At 35.6% G+C, this 19,389-nt stretch overlaps 2 protein-coding genes across 2 annotated transcripts in view; one reads left to right on the top strand and one right to left on the bottom strand.

Annotated features, from left to right (window-relative positions):
• Positions 1–19,389, bottom strand: part of LOC136815048 (methanethiol oxidase-like) — a 137,258-nt gene that overhangs the window by 30,994 nt on the left and 86,875 nt on the right. The gene's annotated exons all lie outside the window — the stretch shown is intronic.
• On the top strand, positions 12,949–18,030 carry LOC136815046 (retinoic acid receptor RXR-alpha-B-like). The gene is made up of 5 exons (XM_067071481.1): positions 12,949–13,720; positions 14,132–14,361; positions 15,224–15,383; positions 15,847–15,996; positions 17,633–18,030. The coding sequence occupies exons 1-5, from the start codon at positions 13,141–13,143 to the stop codon at positions 17,878–17,880; spliced, it is 1,368 nt and encodes a 455-aa protein (XP_066927582.1). The 5' UTR covers positions 12,949–13,140; the 3' UTR covers positions 17,881–18,030.

Raw genomic sequence — 19,389 nt, 5'->3', positions numbered from 1 at the left:
AACAAAACTAGCCGTATTGTATAAGGGTGGTTGCGAAGCAATCCAGACTCCACCTCAATTCGCAAGTTTCTAGCAAAATAATATAAGAGCCACTCCGATGAAACCCCCAAAAGAGACAGTGTCTTAAGCCTCCAGCTTTCAGAAGGCGGCAGAGCCGCCCCCGAGATGATTTTTGATTTTTTTAAATCCTGCCCCTGAAAAATTGACGCGAAGATAGTGCTTTTTTAGGGGTATTTATGCGAAATTTATTATCTTTGTTTTGGTACAGCGATTGAGATGTTCAATAGTGTGAGGGCGTTATTTTTCAAGGCGGAAGGCCGTGTTTTATTAAAAAGGGCGGTCGATTGGGCGTAAACTTATTAATTTCGGCCGCCGTAATCTTGTCAAAATCATTTTTGGAACAGTAGTTTGGAAGAAAAGATGGCGGACGTTGGCGGTGGTTTGTAGATGCTGCCCTTGGCCTTGGAATCTTGCACTTTCTCACGTGCGTTTGCGTAGGGTAAAATGGCAAAATGCGAAAATCGATTTTGGCGAATTTTTTTTGAAAAATGACCCTACAAAATTTGACTATAATCTTTAGGATCAGAAACAGTCAAAACCCAGCTTTTTCCAATTTTCTTCGAGTTTCAGGAATTAATTCCTTGTTTGTTTTGATCTGAAATTTTCAGTAGGGGTGGCCAACATGGTTCCCTTGCTCATATCAGGGGGGGGGCCGATACGGGGGTAAGAGAATTAAAGTTTCTAAGTAAAATCTTAATTATCACCCAAAAAAGTGCCTTTTTTTGTCCATATCTTTTAAATAGATTATCCCAGCCTTATCCCTCCTTCAGTAAAGCTTCCTATACCTTTTGTCCTTCAGAAAAACCAAAAATATGCCTTAATTGCTTGCTTTCAATTCCTGTAGCCAGTAGTGTGACCCCCTGTATTTCTATTTTATTTGGCGCGGGTTTTTTAATAGAGATGTCACATGACTCAATTCCTGCAGTCTTATTGGACTAGAGAAAGCGAAAGTGAAATCGCGCGATCTGATTGGATGAAAAAAACCGAATGGAATTCTCTGGAATTCTCATTCTAAGACAAGATGGCGGCGAGAAAAGCACGTCTTTTGCTTTGGACAAAAGGTTGTAAATTCTGGTTGATTTTAAGGTTTTATCTTATCACATTTACTTTAATTAGTAGAGGCTTCTTCAATATTTGGGGAAGGTAAGTCTATAAAAGTTATTTGTTTTTCGGTGGAAAAAGTGTTTAAAAAAGTATTTTTTGTGCTCAAGGTTTATTTTTCTTCGCAAATTTTTGTCTTCAATCTTAAATGGATAAACAAGTATTCGACTGATGTTTATGATTTTTTCACAGAACATAGTAAAACTATTCAGGAACTTGGACCTTTTTACAGAATTTCAAAAAATCTGTTAGTTCTGGAGATATATTGAAAAGTTTAGACATGGGTAGTTCGCGTTCGTGTTTCGCGTTCCCAAACCAAACCAGGGGGGGCACGCAGTTACTACAAGACATGATGTGTAGTAAGTGCTTTTTCAACACTTTTTTCAGGACCACCACCCTTTGCAGTTACTACACCTTGGTAGTAACTGTTTTCAGAAAAGATTTGCAGGTACCACCCCTGTTTTTGAGTGATATCATCAAAAACATGCTCGAAATTACCCTAAATTGCGATTATTTTTCAACCTAAAGCCATTTTTGTGCTAGATTTTCTTTTAATTTACTTGGTTAACAGCTGTTGAGAACATTTTAATGATAGGGAAAGCATAATTTCAAAGTTGGGTCTGAGAAAAATTTCAAATTTTTTTTCGTCCATTTATAACAAAAATATTTTTTTTACCGAAGAATTTTTTCACAAAAAAATTCATTTTTTGTGAAAAATTTTGAAAGTTCTTTAAAAAGAATTAAAATATAAGCACTTACTACACCAAAAGTGCTAGTTTTAGTGTTTGGCACCACCCCCAAACAGCAGTTACTACACTGTGTAGTAACTGTTTTCATAACTTCTGAATACAGTACCACCACGGTAGTAAGTGTTATACTGTCTTGTAGTAACTGCGTGCCCCCCCCTGACCAAACGCACGTGTTCTACCCTTGGTACACAAGTGTTTCAACCGGTATTCCAACGAAGCCATATTTTGGTTTGTACAGAAACTTTGCCCGCTCAAATCAAAACAACAAAATTGTCAATCTCACTAAAGCAAAACATTGCTGCCACGGCATTTCCCTGGATAAAATTCTGGTAACGTGACCATCCGTGATTTTAGACCAATGAAAACGCTTCATTTCCCCGGATTAAAGTTGTGTCTACACTAACACGCGGGAAATAGCTAGAAAAAGAGAGAAAAAACCGGGGGTCAAATTAAATTTTTCTCCCTTCTTGCGGCAAACATAAAAGACTTTAAGACCCCATTTATTTAAGAAAGGGTTGTTATATCATAAATAAATTATGTAAGTAAGTGATATTTTTTTAAGTAACAAGTTCATTAACAATTTTATTTTGAAGTTTGTTTTTAAAAACAAAACCCCCGTGCTAGATGATAATTTCATTTTCTTAACTTATGGACCCATTTGGAAGTATTTGTAATACAGATCATTTGGCAGTGTAGTTACAGCCTATACAAGAATTGGAATCTAAAGTCTGAGGTCGGTTGCTGCTTCTGCCATGTGTGTGGAAGACTACACGGTCACACTTTTTTTGGATGGGAAATAAGTGGCCTCAACAAAAAGTTTCAAATATATTGTCCTCGTCAACGGCTCTAACTTGGGGACTATCTGACAAAACATGGGACTGCAATTCAGCCACCATTTCACGGAACCTCCAAAAGTCATTTAATTTACATAACCGCGAATCATAGATACCATCAACTGCTCTAGCTTGGGACAATTGGTCAAAACATGGAATTGTTAATATCTGACCTGTATTTTCACTTACTGTTAAATCACTTTGACAACACATTTGTTTTGATACTTCCACCAAGTTTCTAGACGGTGTCAATTGAACAACTTCGAACAAAAATCGCAATTGAACCAATCAAACATAATCGAACGTGATTGGATAATTGCCATTCGATTGTCAAGCGTAATCAAATCTCAATCGAACGGCCTCCGACTCCTTGGTAATATTCGATTGTGTTCCATTGCGTGCGAGTAAGGTTAGATTGGTTCGGTTGATTTGGCGTTCGATTCGTTTGATGTATTCACATTATTTGCTATCTATGATTAAATTAATTATAATTAAATGACTTTGGAGGTTCGGTGAAATGGCGGCCGAATTGGCGTCCCATGTTTTACCAGATAGTCCCAAGTTGGAGCTGTGGACGGTAGCAAATGATGTGAATATGCTACTCTCACCAGGTAGGCTTTCACACCGCAAAAGGAACAAATCTTTGCGACAAGAAATGCGTAAATACTATCACGCTCATTCACGCTCATTCACACTAGCATCCAAACACAGATATAAAAAAGTCTGTTCTTCCGTGGAAAATTGTGAGACCTGTGCTGTTATCAACACTTGGTAACTTTGACATGTCAATCAATCGCGTACGCTGGAAAAAAGTCTCTAGAGAATAACAGCAAAAAACAAAAAATTGTGTCAAGATGTGAGCAGTGCGTGTGTGATTAAATTGTTATAATTACTTCTTCAAATTATGTACTTTTAAAATGCTTTAAAAATTAAAAATACATTTGGTTGTGATTATGGGATGGTAAAAGTTTGATTGATAAACTTGGTTGAAGTATCAAAACAAATTTGTAATCAAAGTGATTTAACAGTACTAAGTGAAAATACAGGCCAGATATCAACAATCCCATGTTTTGACCAATCGTCCCAAGTTAGAGTCGTTGACTGTATCCCCTTGGGGGCTTTGAAGTTAATATGCAGGCCAGCATCTGCTTTAAAAGCATACAAACAAGATTCATTCAAACATAATCCATTATGATTTATGAAGTTTAGGTAGATAGAAATTAAGTAAAATATTTACGTGGCTGCCAGCGATCCATGACATGACAATAACCTTAAACACACATGGGCATTGCTTTTTCTAAAACTTCAAAATAAGTTTACAAAAGATAATGTCTGATTTTGTACATTCTTGTATATTTTAGCAGTGCTATTTTAGCACTCGCAAACCATTTTAGGTGTGTGCCATCGTGTGCGAGTGCAATGCAATAGCACGCCATACATGGCCAGGTTGGAAAAAGATAGTATTTACTTCTGCTTTGGTGCGCCAAAGTCATGTACATGGCAAAATAGCAAAACATTTTTTTGGCCTTAACATAGATGTTTGTGTCAAGTTCAGGGCACAAAAGTTTGGGTTTTTGCCTTTAAAAACATTAGCCCAAAAATGATGTCATGTCATGTTTCTTCAGGGACTTTTTCAACAGTCTGGAAAATCCTCTTAATTACTCGCTTAACTTCTTATATCTAAATGTGAAATTACACTTGCCACAAAGACAGGGTTTTGTTTTTGTTTCAAGTTGTTTGACAAACATGATGCCTTCCCTTTTTCTATTGTTCGTATGCCACACATTGATTGACAGTAATATGCAAGAATCTAATTTTTGGACCTACCCCGGTGGGGTGGAGGTCCTATAAATTAACCTTTGTCCGTTCGTCCGTTCGTCTGTTCGTTCGTTAGTTATTAGCTTTCCTCGTGATTGGCTCATTAGTTTTTTCTGATTTTTTGCACAAAGATGTGTAACTATAAACCCTCGAATGTGACGGAGCCCGATTTTCGAGAAAAAATTTTTTTGGGCAAATTTGGGCCAAAAAACGGCTAAAAAACGGGTTTTTTGGACTTTGTGAAAAATTGGATCGTTAACTTTTTCTGATTTTTTGCATGAAAGTAGGGTACCATCATAGGTAAAAGATGGCTGAAGCAGATTTTTTCAAAAAAATTTTTTTGGCTCAAAAAACGCATGTTTATCTATAAGAATCACTATTAATAAGCATACATCAATGTTCTTAGTTAAATTGCTCAATTTTTTTATGAGATAGATGTTTTTTTTGCTCATAAGGGCTTAATTTTGAAGAATGTGTGTGTTTAGACATGAAATTTTGGTTGCTTGGCGTGTTTTTATAGAAAAACTGGCCAAATTCGATATTTATTTATAAGCACATTATCAATTACCTAGGTATTAGCTTTTCTCGAGATTGCCTCTTTGATTCTTTATGATTTTTTACACAAAGATGCATAACTATTAAACCCTCGAATGTGACGGAGCCTGACTTTCAAAAAAAAAATTTGGCCAAATTTGGGCCAAAAAACGGCTAAAGAACGGGTTTTTGGACTTTGTGAAAAATTGAATCATTAACTTTTTCTGATTTTTTGCATGAAAGTAGGGTACCATCATAGGTAAAAGATGGGTCAAGTAGATTTTTTCAAAAAAAATTTGTTGGCTCAAAAAACGCATGTTTATCTATAAGAATCACTATTGATAAGCATACATCAATGTTCTTAGCCAAATTACTCAATTTTTTGATGAGATAGATGTTTTTTTGCTCACAAAGTCTTGAATATGGAAGAATATTTCAAGAGCATGAAATTTTGGTTTCTAAACGTTTTTTTTATAAGAAACAAACGACTAATTTTAATAGATCGTCACTATTTGTTTTCTGAATGATTGTTTAATGGTCACGCTCACGTAGATATCAATTATATATGTGTTAAATGCATAACTAGGTAGGTCCATAAAAGTATCACTTGTTATCCTTTGTTTGTTGGTGAGTTTTTGAGAATAGCTCTATCCATTCTTTTGTTTGAGGACTTGAGAGAAAAATCTCACATATTTATTCAAAGAATGCATGTCCAAGACGCTACAGCTGGTAAACCCAATCTTGGTCTGCGTAGAGTCATTAAACGTCACAATTTTGAGTTTTCAAGGTTTCAACTCAGTTTATATTCAGTTGCGATGAGCAACCACGGGATTATGGGGCACAAAATTTGGCTAATGCCCAACTTTTTAAACTTTTTAAATTTGCATGCTTCTTTCAATCTTTCAATTTTCTTCTCCCTGGAAATCAATGATGGTAGTTTATTTCCAGTGTTTTTTTCTTTATCTTCAAATGTATTATTTGCAACGTTAGTGGAAGAACAGCTTAAAGGTGTGGCTACTTTGTCTAGCAGATAATAGTACTTATTTTCTAGCTAGTTTTTGGTATCCTTGGCAGGCCCTTCGGCTGCCTTCGGTTTTATGTTTGAATTTTTTTTATACTTTTGTAACATGTGTTTAGATTATTCAAAGAAATACATTTGTTTTTGAAACTTTATCTGTGGTGATGCTTAATCAACATTGCTAGGGAGTCTGCTAAATCAACCACCTTACACACCTCCTCGCCCTCATTTGTCTTCTGTGCCTGCGTGCCTTATGCGCCCATGTGCCTTACGTGCCCTGCACCTTAATATTTTTGTGCGCATTGATATTTTTACCTGCCTTGAGGTTTGGGGGGAAAATGAAAAATTTGAAATTTGATGGGGGAAAGTAAAGAGGGGGGACCATAAATTTAGAAAATTTTGGTTGGGGGAGCTTAACTGACCAGTTTAAACAAAAAGATACGCAAATCTTGTTAAACCAAGCTAATTTGTCAACATAGTTTAATGTTTTTAAGCAGTTTCAAAGCTATATTATCAATCTTTCCAAAATTTCAAACTTGATTCAAAGCATTTTTCTGCTAACCATATGGGGGACCCGCAAAATTGTCAAATAGCTGGGGGAAGGCAAAAAAGAGGGGGGAACCCAAAAATTTGAAATATGGTGGGGGATAAAAAAGAGGGGGGAATCAAGATAATCTGGAATTTTAGTAGGGGGAACAAACCCAGGAGGACACTATGGGTACTCCATCCATGGATGTACTCCATGTTTTACGCAATGACCACCATAGTATTATCATAAAATACAAATACATCAAACATAACATTACATAACAAACATTTTGTTAAGATCAGAAAGATGCTCCAAGAACAGGGGGCGTCATGCAGTTAGTACCAGACACTATGGGTACTAACTGCAAAATCCAAATTTTGAAATGCACCCACCACCCTTCTGCAGTTAGTACCCTAAAGTACTAACTGCATTTAAGGGTCGAAAATTGGATACCACCCCTAATCAAGCAGTAAGCACCTCTGAAACTATTTGTTTTACATAGAAAAGAAACATTCCCCCTGTTTTCGGCTCTAAATGACCCGGAATAAGCTCATAAACCTGATAACACAGAAAAACCTCCGTAAGATAGGCGGCCGCCTATGTTAAGTCAGGCGGCCGCCTGTTTGAATAGGCGGTCGCCTGACCTTGACCGCCAATCTAAGATAGGCACAGGGTTGCCCATATCAGCCACGGTAGGTATCCAAGAGACCCGACCAAGCAAGACCATGGTGTACTGACCTGACTAATCAATAAGCACTCGTCCAGTCTCGTCCATTTTGAAAATATTCTCTCCCTAACGACTCACTCATGCATTTTCTTTTTATTCCATCGAAACTTTTCACCCTCACCCTTCCTCTTTAATAGTCTTTTATATTGTAGCACAGTGTAGCCTGAATCCTGTGAATAGAAGACACTGCAAAGTCAATATGATATAACTGTTCATTGTAAAATTACAAGACATTGTAAGGTCAAAACATTTGAGTGAGTAATGTTAAAATATTTCAGCTGAGACTTTTTTTAAAAGGCAGACAGTAGACAGCAACCCATTTTCAAGCACTTAGTATCCTAAAGTACTAATTGATTTTTTGAAAAATTCTGAGATACCGCCCCCTTTCAGCAGTTAGTACCCTAAAGTACTAATTGATTTTTTAAAAATTCTGAGATACCACCCCCTTTCAGCAGTTAGTACCCAGTAGGTAGGTACTAACTGCAAAATCCTTAAAATGAAAATGACCCACCACGGTACTAACCACCAACGTGTCTGGTACTAACTGCATGACCCTCCCCCCTGCCAAGAATAAAAGATACAGTCGATTCTCTCTAATTCGATCTTCATGAGACCAAAGATTTTCCTCGACTTAGAAAAAGATTTAAATTACAGAGAGTTATTCTAAATAATGCCAACAAATATAATAATTGATTGGCACATTTTCCAAATTTTTCAAGGCACATTAAAATGAAGGTGGGTGACAAAATGAAGACGGGTGACAAAATGAAGGCGGGTGAAAAAATCAAGGCATATGAAAAATGGTGTGGGGGCATTTAAGGTGCGGAGAAAAATTAGGGTGCGTAAGGCGCGTGATTTAGCAGACTCATTGTTAGGCCTACCTACACTACCCTGTTGACATCATTTGGGAGGATATTTGCCTAAACTGCGGAAATCCTGTTAGGTTGAGAACTGAAGAACAGATTCTGTGTTTTCATTGAATAGTATTTCATTAGCTCATAATTGAGTTACTTCTGTTAATTTTTATCTTTACTCCTTTTACTCACATTGAGTTCCTTTTTTCCTATTGATTTCCTTTTTTCCTATTGATTGTTTTAGATCATGTTGTGCATTTTTGCTTTTGAGATACTTTTGAACAAAATACCATGACCCCATTCTCTGTTCCATTTTTCCTCTTCTGACTGCAAAGAAATATAGTTTCAATCAGCGATTCGGACCTTCCTATTATTCTCCTCTCTAAAGAAGGATGTTGAATTAGGCAATGGAGGTTGACAAAAGACAAAATATAAAGTTTAATTTTTTTATAGATATCAAAAACGCTGAGTCACTAAATTTTCAAACTCAAATATCTTGAGATCTTGGATACGCATCAGCTGAAAGAAATTTTCCTTTATTCTCAAAAAATGCTGACATCAGCATAAAAATTTGCTTTTTTAAAGACGTATCTGTCCATTTCTGAGGGAAATTTAAGTTCAAACTTTTGTCGACCAAGTGAGACGAATGATCCCATTTTGAAGATCTATATTCAAGCTCTATCAATAGACACAATCAGTTTTTGTCAGTAAAGGAACTTCAAATCATTGATGTTTATTATAGGTAGGGCCCAGGATAGAACTATTTGGTGTACACCGTGTCTTGTTGATAATGTATTTCGAAAACAGTTTCTAATCTGAACACTCTGAGATCTGTGAAATCAGGTGAAAAAAAAAGATAAAACTGGAGTACTTCAAGAGCAAAAGCTTTTATCCCATAGTGTTTGAGCTTGTGGAGAAAGATATTGACGAGAATGTCTTAGACTGCACACATCCCCTTTGATGGGACGCGTATCGTGTATAAAATTCCCAACTGAGAGTTACCCCGTCTTTGTGTTATTGATTTTTAGAAACTTGATTAGCTTGATTAGTAAGTTTTATATGAGAGATCTACAAGTTTCATTTTTAATTTGAATTTAAAATCTGAATGGCTAGAGGTTATTAATACAGTCATTGGATTTCTAAACCTTTGGCTGAGCCTGGATGTGCTTATATTTTTAGAAATTTTCAGCCTAAAATGTTCTTAAATGCGTTCTTAATTTTTCAGACTAATCTGAATCGACAATATCATGCAAAATAAAAAGCACTTAAAATTGGTAAAAATTTGGACAATATTTGACTGTTGATTTTAGAAAATCCATCCCTTAGTTCGGTTAAAACTGCTTGAAAAGAGGAAAAAATTGTACTTTCTTGTCATTTTTTTCCAAACTGAGGCTGGGCATGTTCTTACGATGTCCTTAATTTTTTGACGAATTTCAGCCTCAATGTTCTTATAAACTGGGTTCTAATAAAAGAAAAACGTGTATTAACTGATCTAGTTTTCCATATAAATCAGTGCTTATTTAAGATGTAATTAACAAACAGTAATAATAATATCAGTCTCTTTAAATCAACATGTGAAACTCAATCAAGATTGCTGGATTTAAATAGGGTGTGGCTTTTGATGTATTTCGAGTCTTTAATTTCTTTGCCTTGAAAGATTTCTTATTGTAAACAAAATTGGTTGATATTTTGGGCTTAATTGTTTTGAATTAATTTGCTTAGACGTTAGAGCCGTTTCAGACAAAGTATTGTGTTCATTTTCGTGTTTATCATTTAATTCTTCTTTGTGGTTTGGGCAATATATTGTTTCTCGTACAGTTTTATTTCCATAATATCAAATCAAACATTTTAACCCCATTCCTTTGGGTAACCAAGTTCAACCTTTCAATATTTCAGATTTCATCTAACATCCTAATAATTTATAATTATAAAATAGGCTTTTTCAAGAAACAGTATACCCCCTGTTGAGGAGATTCATTTTTGTTCCAAGGGGGGCGAAATGTGGCCGAATCTCATAGAATATACAAAATTATGTCAAAAATAACTGGATTTCCAATTCCATTGGAAGTAACATTTTAAATATCCTACAAAAAATCAAATATCCAGGGGATTTAAAGCTAAAATTGCCTAGAATTTTATGGGGTAGCAGGATTTCCAGTTACAAAGAGTTTGACTTCCTATACGGTTTTTTTCTGGAAAATCCTTTTCCCTAACCTTCTTTCTTTCCTTTCCTCTCCTTCGTTTCTTAATATCTTGACTTTAAAAGGAGGAGCAACGTATTAAACTTTGATGAAGATTTAAAAAATGTTTAAAGAAGAATTTATTGATAAGAGAGACTCAGATTTCCCTCAACCTTTAGACCTCTTGGACCTCTTTTTTTCAAAATAAAAATAGTTTGTATTTTTATTAAAAAAAAAGACAATTTATGAAGTTAACAACAAGTGGCAACTAACCAGCGTAACGGATCTTTGTATTTTACAGTTTTATTTTCTTGTACAATCAAAGGCGACTTAACCCTTTTGTACTTTGTACGGTTTCCTTATTTTGTTTCTACCTTCAAAAAAGTAAAGCCCATAAGGTTATAAGGTTGAGGTTTTTTATTTCCTATGTCTTCTCTTGTTTCACATAAACATGAGCTCTTTCCTTTCTTTGTTCAAGTTATTTCATTTCTCGTTACTTACCTTGATTAGAAAAATGTTTTTTACGTTTGTGTCTCATACTGAGGTAATGTAGGGATTTGTGTGTGTTTTTGGACCTTCAAACTCAAGTCTTTAAAAGACACAAAATCCTATTTTCGAACCTGAATATTTTATCTTTATAAGGCTATAATCTAGGGAAGAAGACATGAATGAAAAGGGTTCCAAAAATTGAAATGGTTTGTAACAGAAATGAATGGTAAGGGGTTTCGAAGATATACTTTATAGTTATGTAACATAGAATCGATACGTTGAGTGATTTGACTTGATGATTTAGTGTCTTATTCGCTTTATACATGTTTTAATAAATATCATTACATATTACCAAAGTATCATAAGCAAGGTCATCCTATTCTTGTTTAGCTGCTGTCTTAAGTAGAGAACAACATGATCAGAAAGGATGGAAATAAGCTTGTCAGGAAATTCACGAAAAAAGTACTTATTGATGAGATAATGAATCTGAAGAAGTTAGAAAATTCGTAACAAGAATATAATTTTGATCAGCATAATGATCAAGGCTCGAAATGACGATTTTAAGTGGATCGGACAAAAAGTTCCGAACATGGTTGCTTTGCTTAGACTTGATTTTTTGGTTCGGAGAAGGGGCAATTTTGGTTGAACGGGGCATGGATAAAAAGACTTCGCTATGAATTTTAAATCCCCTCAGATCCACGTTTCACGTGGGCGGTTTTAGACTAACTTTCAGTACCTTTCATCCACCAATCCCTTGACTCATTGAAATGTAAATGCCTTGTAGTTTTTCAAATCCAACCGCATTTCAGTGGTATTTTGAGATTTTGAGAGTGGTTCGGGATTAGGTCAATGCCCCTCTTAGTCTTAGTTTTATTGTCCGAGCAAAAGAGAAAAGACATTATTGGATAAATCTTTAATAAAGGTATCTACTGTAATTGAATTTAGTTTTAACATCTGAAATTGTTGTTAAACTGAAATAAAATGGTCATCGCATTAGAGTTTTTCTCTCCCAAATAGTTTGATATTGGATGACCAACCTCGCTGTTTATAAGATTATTGTTTTTGCACCATTTATATATATCTCATTGAAAAGGAACATTATTCTTACTCTTCTTGTATGTGATACTATAATGTATTTGATTGTATTGAATTCGCTGTAGTAGATCCTTATGGATTAATTATTCCCAGTAGAATTCAATTAGAGAGAGTCTAGAGTATTTTCAACGAGAATTATTTTTTAAACTTTTTTACCTCAATTTTCGAATTCATATTCTTGATGAATAATGCACTCACTTTTCGTTTTAGTTACTATAGATAGTATGAGTTATCTCCTTGGATACTATTGGTTCGTCATACCGCAAGTTTTTCATATTATACATCTTCAATATTTTTCTTTATATTTTTACGATGTACGTACGTATATGGTGGAAGGACTAGTGAACACTTTTTGGAATTATCTTATCTTGTTATCTTTTTAGAGACTGGTAGACTAGGCAAAGTCGACATAATGTTGTACGTCAAATATCGAGCTTGCTTTCACCCGCCATTACTTGCCTTACTCGCCACTTTAGCCGTAGCCGTAGAGAATTCCAGATACATAATCTCGCTAATACCTTTACCTGTACAGCTTCTTGTTTTCAAAATCCATGGGTACTAGCATTTGTTTCACTATGCACCACACACTTATGTACAATTTGTTTACAGTTTACACCAGTAAACAGATGTCTTTTCTTTGTATTTCGCGCCATTGTTTCCTTTGTTTGTTTTTTGTTGTTAAAACTGTAAAAAATGAAAATGAAAACTGAAACTTGAAAATAACTGTATTATGATTTCACTTTACGGAAATTATTTTCATTTTCAGCTGATACTTTTATGATTTAAAGATATTTAGAGATTCAACTTAAGCTCGCGAAAAAATTTTCTTTTCAAATTCGCGAAAGTGAATGTCGTAGATTTCGCGATTTTTCGGCCTCGCGAAAGTTTCTGCTCGCAAAAGTTTGTACGTCCACGCTTGTAGCTCTCATTTGAATCTTCTATACATCATTATCATAGATTGGAAAACAAATAAATTGAAAAAAAAGAAAATCTTGTGTGAAAAAACACAACTACAAGCACAAGAAGTTTATTTTGACGTGATGCCGATCTTCTGAAAATTGAATGGAGTTAATTGCGTATTATAAATTGGTCTTTTGAATGATTTTATTACGAAAAGATTACATCTTTTGATAAGACTTTCTACACCATCATAATGGACACAATGATATCTTCGAGTAGCGATGAACCTTACTTAACATCCGATGGTGCTATCAGTAGTACAACCTCCAGTATGACACAGTCACGGACAGCTGAATCCTACACAAGTCTCCTAAAAGATGACACGTTCACCACTCAAACACCGATAAGCCCGCAAAGCTCAATATCATCTATCAAAAGCCCAGATAGTACAACGTTGCAACTGAATTCACCGCCCTCGGATATGTTTTCGCCCCCGCCCTCCGCAGGATCTTCAAATACCATTGATACAAATCCATCAACGTCGGATATCTACCTTGGAGCGTCGCCGGTCAAAATCGCTCGTACCACGTCATCTACATCCTCTTCTTTTTCTAATGAACAATGTACCGTGTGCGGAGACAAAGCGACGTACTCCGTCTTTGGAGCGGCTTCGTGTGACAGTTGTGGGGGTTTCTTTAAGAGGGCCGTCAAAAATAGTCGAGAATACACGTGCGAAACTGGTAAAAGAGATTGCTTGTTGAATAAGAAAACTCGGAATCGTTGCAAAGCATGTCGGTTACAGAGATGCTACAAAGTTGGCATGTCTTCTAATGGTTAGTATCAATACAAATCTTTAAATGTGTACTTTTACACGGATATTTTCAATATACTAATAAATCATTATTGGTTTAATATTCCAACTTCAAAGAAATAGATAATTGGATGGTTTGATGAGGACGAAGAAAAACCCTCCGTATAAGTGTATTGCTAATAGATCTTATCGGAGTTTTTGATTTTTCTTAAAAAGTGATGCATTGTGGGATTGTTTCGGGAGTATTACAATAGAATTCCCTCGAGGAATTCCTAAGAGATTTCTATTGTAATACTCCCGAAACAATCCCACAATGCATTGTTTTTTAGAAAAAATTGACGTGCTACATTTTGCAATTTCTCGCGCGCTTGCAACGCAACGCTAACTCCGACAAGATCTATTGATTGAGGTTGCTTTCTACTTCTTTATGTAGCGGCCAAAGAATACGCAGACCGTGAAAAGATGGAGAAGACACGCAAGAAGGAGGATAAGATACAACAAGTAGTCTCTTCATCCCACTCCTCTTCACCCATGGAGGCTGTACAAACGATAGAGATCAAGGAAATCAATGATGCCGAACTCTATGTGGATCCGAAAATCAACGCTTTCGCTAATATTGCAGTGGACCCGATTCGACAATTATGTCTGGCTGCTGATAAACAAGTAATTTTTCTTTTTACTGATATGTTGTTTTCGGAGGAAGCCTTTGATATAGTACGTACGCAGTGAAAGAAGTTGGAGGTTTAGCAAAAGCGTGCATCTATTGTTTGAATAGCGTCATTTCTATTGTTCTCTGCGTACAAGGGGAGGGTATCATTTATTTCGAAAATCTTTGCCTAGGTACAATACACCTTTTCGACCGTATTCGCGCAGGCATTATTTTGTCCGCTTTATCCCACTAAAACCGCCTCAGTCCTTTTTTCACACATAGACAATAGAAAAATACGTCAAAAAAGGATTGGGACGGTTTTGTGGGATAAAGCGGACTAAAAAATGTCTGTGCGACTTCGGCCGAAAAGGTGTATAATATGGATATGACCCTGAGTTATGATGGTTACTGGCTTTGTGATCTTTTTCTATTTTATTCGGGGTCTAGAGAAGAAAATGGTGGATTTCGTATCGGTTTCGAGCGTTCCAATAATCGTGACATTGGTCATTGGCATGCCTTGTTTGAATTCAGGCGTTCATCTAGCCTGAACGATAAGGGAAGAAGGATGGGAAATTCTCCTTTATCCACTCTAGATTATGGGTTTGAGTCCTAGCACAGTTATTGTTGACAGGCCTCTTGAGTCTCTACCAGCACCTTTAGTTTAGATAGCATCGATTGAATGTTAGTACAAGTGGCATATTCGTCTTTTGATTTAATTACAACATAATGTTAAAATTGTCCCCAATGTTTTTACACCTCGAAAACTCCAGTATTAAAATGAAATTAAGCGTTTAGCTTTTAAAGTTCGTCTAAATCTCATTGACCAACATTTTCAAAAATTGAAATAAATTTCTATTCTATTTATCTATTTTTTAGCTTGCTTCGCTAGCCGAATGGGCGAAACGTATGCCTCATTTTACAACGTTGAATCTTTCGGATCAAGTCAAATTGTTACAATGGAACTGGGCCGAGCTTCTCATTGGTGGCTTTTGTTATCGTTCAAGTGCTGTATCGGATGGCATCTTACTTGCGACAGGTAGTGGCAAATTGTATACAACTTATTTACTCTAGGCTAAATTTCCTAAGATTGCTACTACTGGTAATATCATGAATTGGAAAGGCTGTTAAAACTCAAATTTGGTTCTTTCGATTGAAGGTCTGTTTACACTGCTATCATAGCGTAAGATATTCGGTATTCGAATTTTAATTACCCACAGGCTCCTTAAAGAAGCCAAGCGGGATATGTTAGACCTTTTACCCCGAATATCTATAACTCGAATGTCTCCTTAACTCGAATAAGTTTTATGGTCCCTTCAGTTAGCAATACCTCATAAACCTTACTCCATAACTTGAAATTTCCTTAACTCGAACAAATTTGTGTTCCGTGTCCGTGTTCGAGTTAATGAGAGTGCGCTGCAATGAAATATTAGAGTTTCACTAATTGCTAGTTAAATTTTAATCTAGTTAAATTTTAATCTAGTCGCCCCTTATTTACTTAGGTTTGCACTTGTCACGTGACAATTTACAGAAAGCCGGAGTGGGTGCAGTGGTCAATAAGTTGTTCAGTGAAGTCATCAACAAAATGCAAAAGTTACAAATCGATGTTTCTGAGTGGGGATGTTTGAGAGCAATCATGCTCTTCGCACCAGGTAAATAGTTCACTTTTCAATTTGCTTTTTCTATGATATATATCTTGAAAGGAGGCGAGCCTCTATGATGGCAAAGTAGAATAAACAATAGACTCGCTCGGCGCGGGAGTGAAGACAGTTGTGTTTTCTATTGTCTAAAAATGTCCAACATTCCATCCAACATGCCATTTTCTCTCTGTTGGACGGAATGTTGGAATCGTTTACTCGAATGCAAAAATCGGAAAGGAAGAAAAAATTATGTTGGAAGAAGAAAAAAAGTGTTGGATGGGAGTTTAATCGCCATCAAACATTTTGTCCAACATTTACTTCTTTTTTTCGTGTTGGATCATTTTGGATTCGTTTACTCAGCTCACGTCCAACATTTGAAAGAGAATGACGTCATTAGAAATAGAACCGAATGTTTTTTTCAAAAATTCGAAAAATCTCGTAACAAATTTAAAAAGATGGTAGAGAAGCTACTAGCTCCAATGTTTTTTTTTTTGGAACTGAAATTAAGCGATCTATCGTAGAGGTGTGACCCTTTAAAAGGTACGTTTTCCAGGCTTCCCAAAATGCACTGTAAGTGTGCAAAAAATGAGAACATGGTTTTTGTTGCAAAATTTTAGAAAATTTGACCATTTTTTGCTTTGAAATAAATAAATAAATTTCACGAAATTGCACCATAAGAGTCGATTTTTCGCCAGAATTTTCTCTGCATTGTAAGGATCCAATTGTTAGACTATAATTTTTGTCCACATGAACAGCAGTAGTGGCACTTGTTACACTGGGTATAAAAATCCTCGCCATTTCTAATTTGAAAAGAATGAATTAAAAAAGAATGAATGAACACCCATGTTGGATGAAAATAATGTTGGACATTGCGACGAAACGATTTTAAGGAGATCCAACACCTTTCCAAAATTTATCCAACATTTGTCCAACATTTCAATTTCTATGTTGGATGAAATGTTGGAATCGTTTACCTCGGCCTTAAGCTAATGTCAGGAGATACGTTGAATTGTGTCCTTTAAGCTCTAGGTAGTATTCAATAAAGTTTTACTAAAATCTACTAGAGGAGTTTGGACCGATTGGTTAGCAGCTTGCTTGACTCCTTATCGAAAGGTATCTTTCCTAAAATGTTATGGGATCTTTCACCAGTCAACCAGTTGTTGTGAGATCTCCTCTACCTCGTGTCGCTAATTGGTCTAAGATAACAGTCCAAGTCAAATAAGAAACTTATAACTTGAATGTTAGCAGTAAATTCGGACCCTAAACTAAACCGAGTCTTAGATAAAAGTGATACAGCTATATCACTCTTATTCGATCTTCAAGAGACCAAGGATCTTCTTCGAATTAGAGAAAGATTCGAATCATGGGGGACGATTTTATACGACTTTCCAACTGAAGGAACCAATGTTTAAGTCTGAGTTACAGAAAAATTGTGATTGGAGGCCCAGGCCATTTTTAATGCCCCTTAAGAGTCCGGTTATCAGACGCTACCCCTCTTGAAATTACTAAAATATTGGTAAAAACAGCCTTTTTAGTGAAAAACACTAGAAAAAGTGCCCTTTTTGGCCACAAACGGACGCTGCCTTGCCCTTTTTAAAATATGGCCTACTGGACTATAGTTGTAAACTCTAAACTTGTTTCTTTTTAGACACTAAGGAGTTAACTGATCCACATCAAGTCGAAGCCATACGACAACGTTACGTCGCAACCCTTTGTGATTATCATAAAAAACAATATAAAGAAGATCCCAACCGACTGGGTAACTTATTACTCCGTTTGCCGCCTTTAAAGGCAATTGCTTTGCAAGTACTGGAACATTTGTTCTTTTTCAAATTAATTGGTGATGTTCCTATTGATACATTCTTAATGGAAATGTTGGATGTTGATAGCCATTGAATGGATTGTTTAAATGAAATTCAATCTACATGAAAATATTGGATGAAACGAATCCTTGGTGAAATCACCCATACACCTATCAACATTTGAAGCGTTGGAGACTGGGCTCGAATTTACCATGAATGAATTACGTCAAAACGACTAAAGTCGTTATATTTGCAGTTTCGCAGACCTCTTTTCCTAGCAAACTCATTACCAGACCCTGAAAAGCCGACCGCGCCGTTAAGGGTTGATAGGTTGTATTAACGTGAAAATCTATGGAAAAGACGGATACGTACAAAGTGAGATTTGTTGCTGGTTTGAAATCCAGATTATGTGTTTGTTGGTAACTGCTGGTCTAAATACCACTGGGTTGCTCTGGTCTATCATATTGAAATGTAATGATTGATGGTTTAGTGGTTTATGAGATTGACGAAGTATTTGTAGATAGGATAAAGGCCGATAAAGAGGAGTGATTAGATGGATAATCATTATTGTAACTTTTCCGTTTTGCCAGAGTAAGAGCAAAGCCTTTTTGGCGATTTTTGGTTAGATTTGGATTATGATATGATCAAATCTTTTATTTGTCCAATTTTTTTATGCCAATGATGCGTTGGTGAAGATGAAGAAGAAACTTGTAGATAGGGACAGAAGTCTGTTTAACAGACCTTCTTTTTACAATAAATATCAGCCTGATGACATCGGAAGTTAGGTTAATGATTTGTTAATTTGACACAGGGTGTCCGGAAAGAAGTACAGTATCAAAACAGATACAAAATCATAAATTTTTTGTGTCACAAAAGTTTCCTGCATGGTAACCAATTCTTCTTAACTCAAAATATCTTAACTCAAAGACATTTGATATTGTACTTTTTTTGGACACTCTGTAAGTGAATGATACAGCACGTGAACTCCTATTGAAATTGTATTGTCAGTCTTGGTATGATTTCACGAGTTGAACATTTTTTTCTTTGATCGGAAAAAGTTGACGCAAAATGAAGCAATGTGGTTTTCTTTTTATCCTTTAAAAACAGTTTATGCGTTTTGTATTTAAAAAGGTAAGAGCTTTTCAGAACATCGACTGTCAAAAAGCAAAACTTCATTTTCGCTATTTCGAATCAAGTTCCTTGAAAAGGGAACCTCTATTTTGTCCCTGTAGTTTTTTTTGGATATTTATGAGTATATTGACAATAAGACCCGGAGAATTTTAATTGGGGTAAAATTGGACTACCCCTTTTAAATTTTGGTCACTTTCTTTCTTTCCCAGTAAAGTTTTAGTATTTTTTAGTTTTATACCTGTCATCCAGATATACAGTGTATAACTTTATTATATCATATTAATTTTGGTAGCATTTCGAATCGCATACACATACTCACACACACACAACCTTTTTTTATGATTTTAGAAATTGTTCATAACTCATTTTCTAATTATTAGTTTTCGTATTATTTAGGCTTTTTGTTCGTTATATAATTCGTTCTACGTAATCAAGGTTGCCGATAAATATTTGTGTCGAAGAATTGATTCCG

Source organism: Clytia hemisphaerica, unplaced genomic scaffold (assembly GCF_902728285.1).
Source record: "Clytia hemisphaerica strain Z4C2 unplaced genomic scaffold, Clytia hemisphaerica genome assembly, whole genome shotgun sequence".
NCBI lineage: Eukaryota > Metazoa > Cnidaria > Hydrozoa > Leptothecata > Clytiidae > Clytia > Clytia hemisphaerica.
Note: the sequence above shows the minus strand (reverse complement) of the source record. Positions and strands in the feature narration are given on the sequence as shown.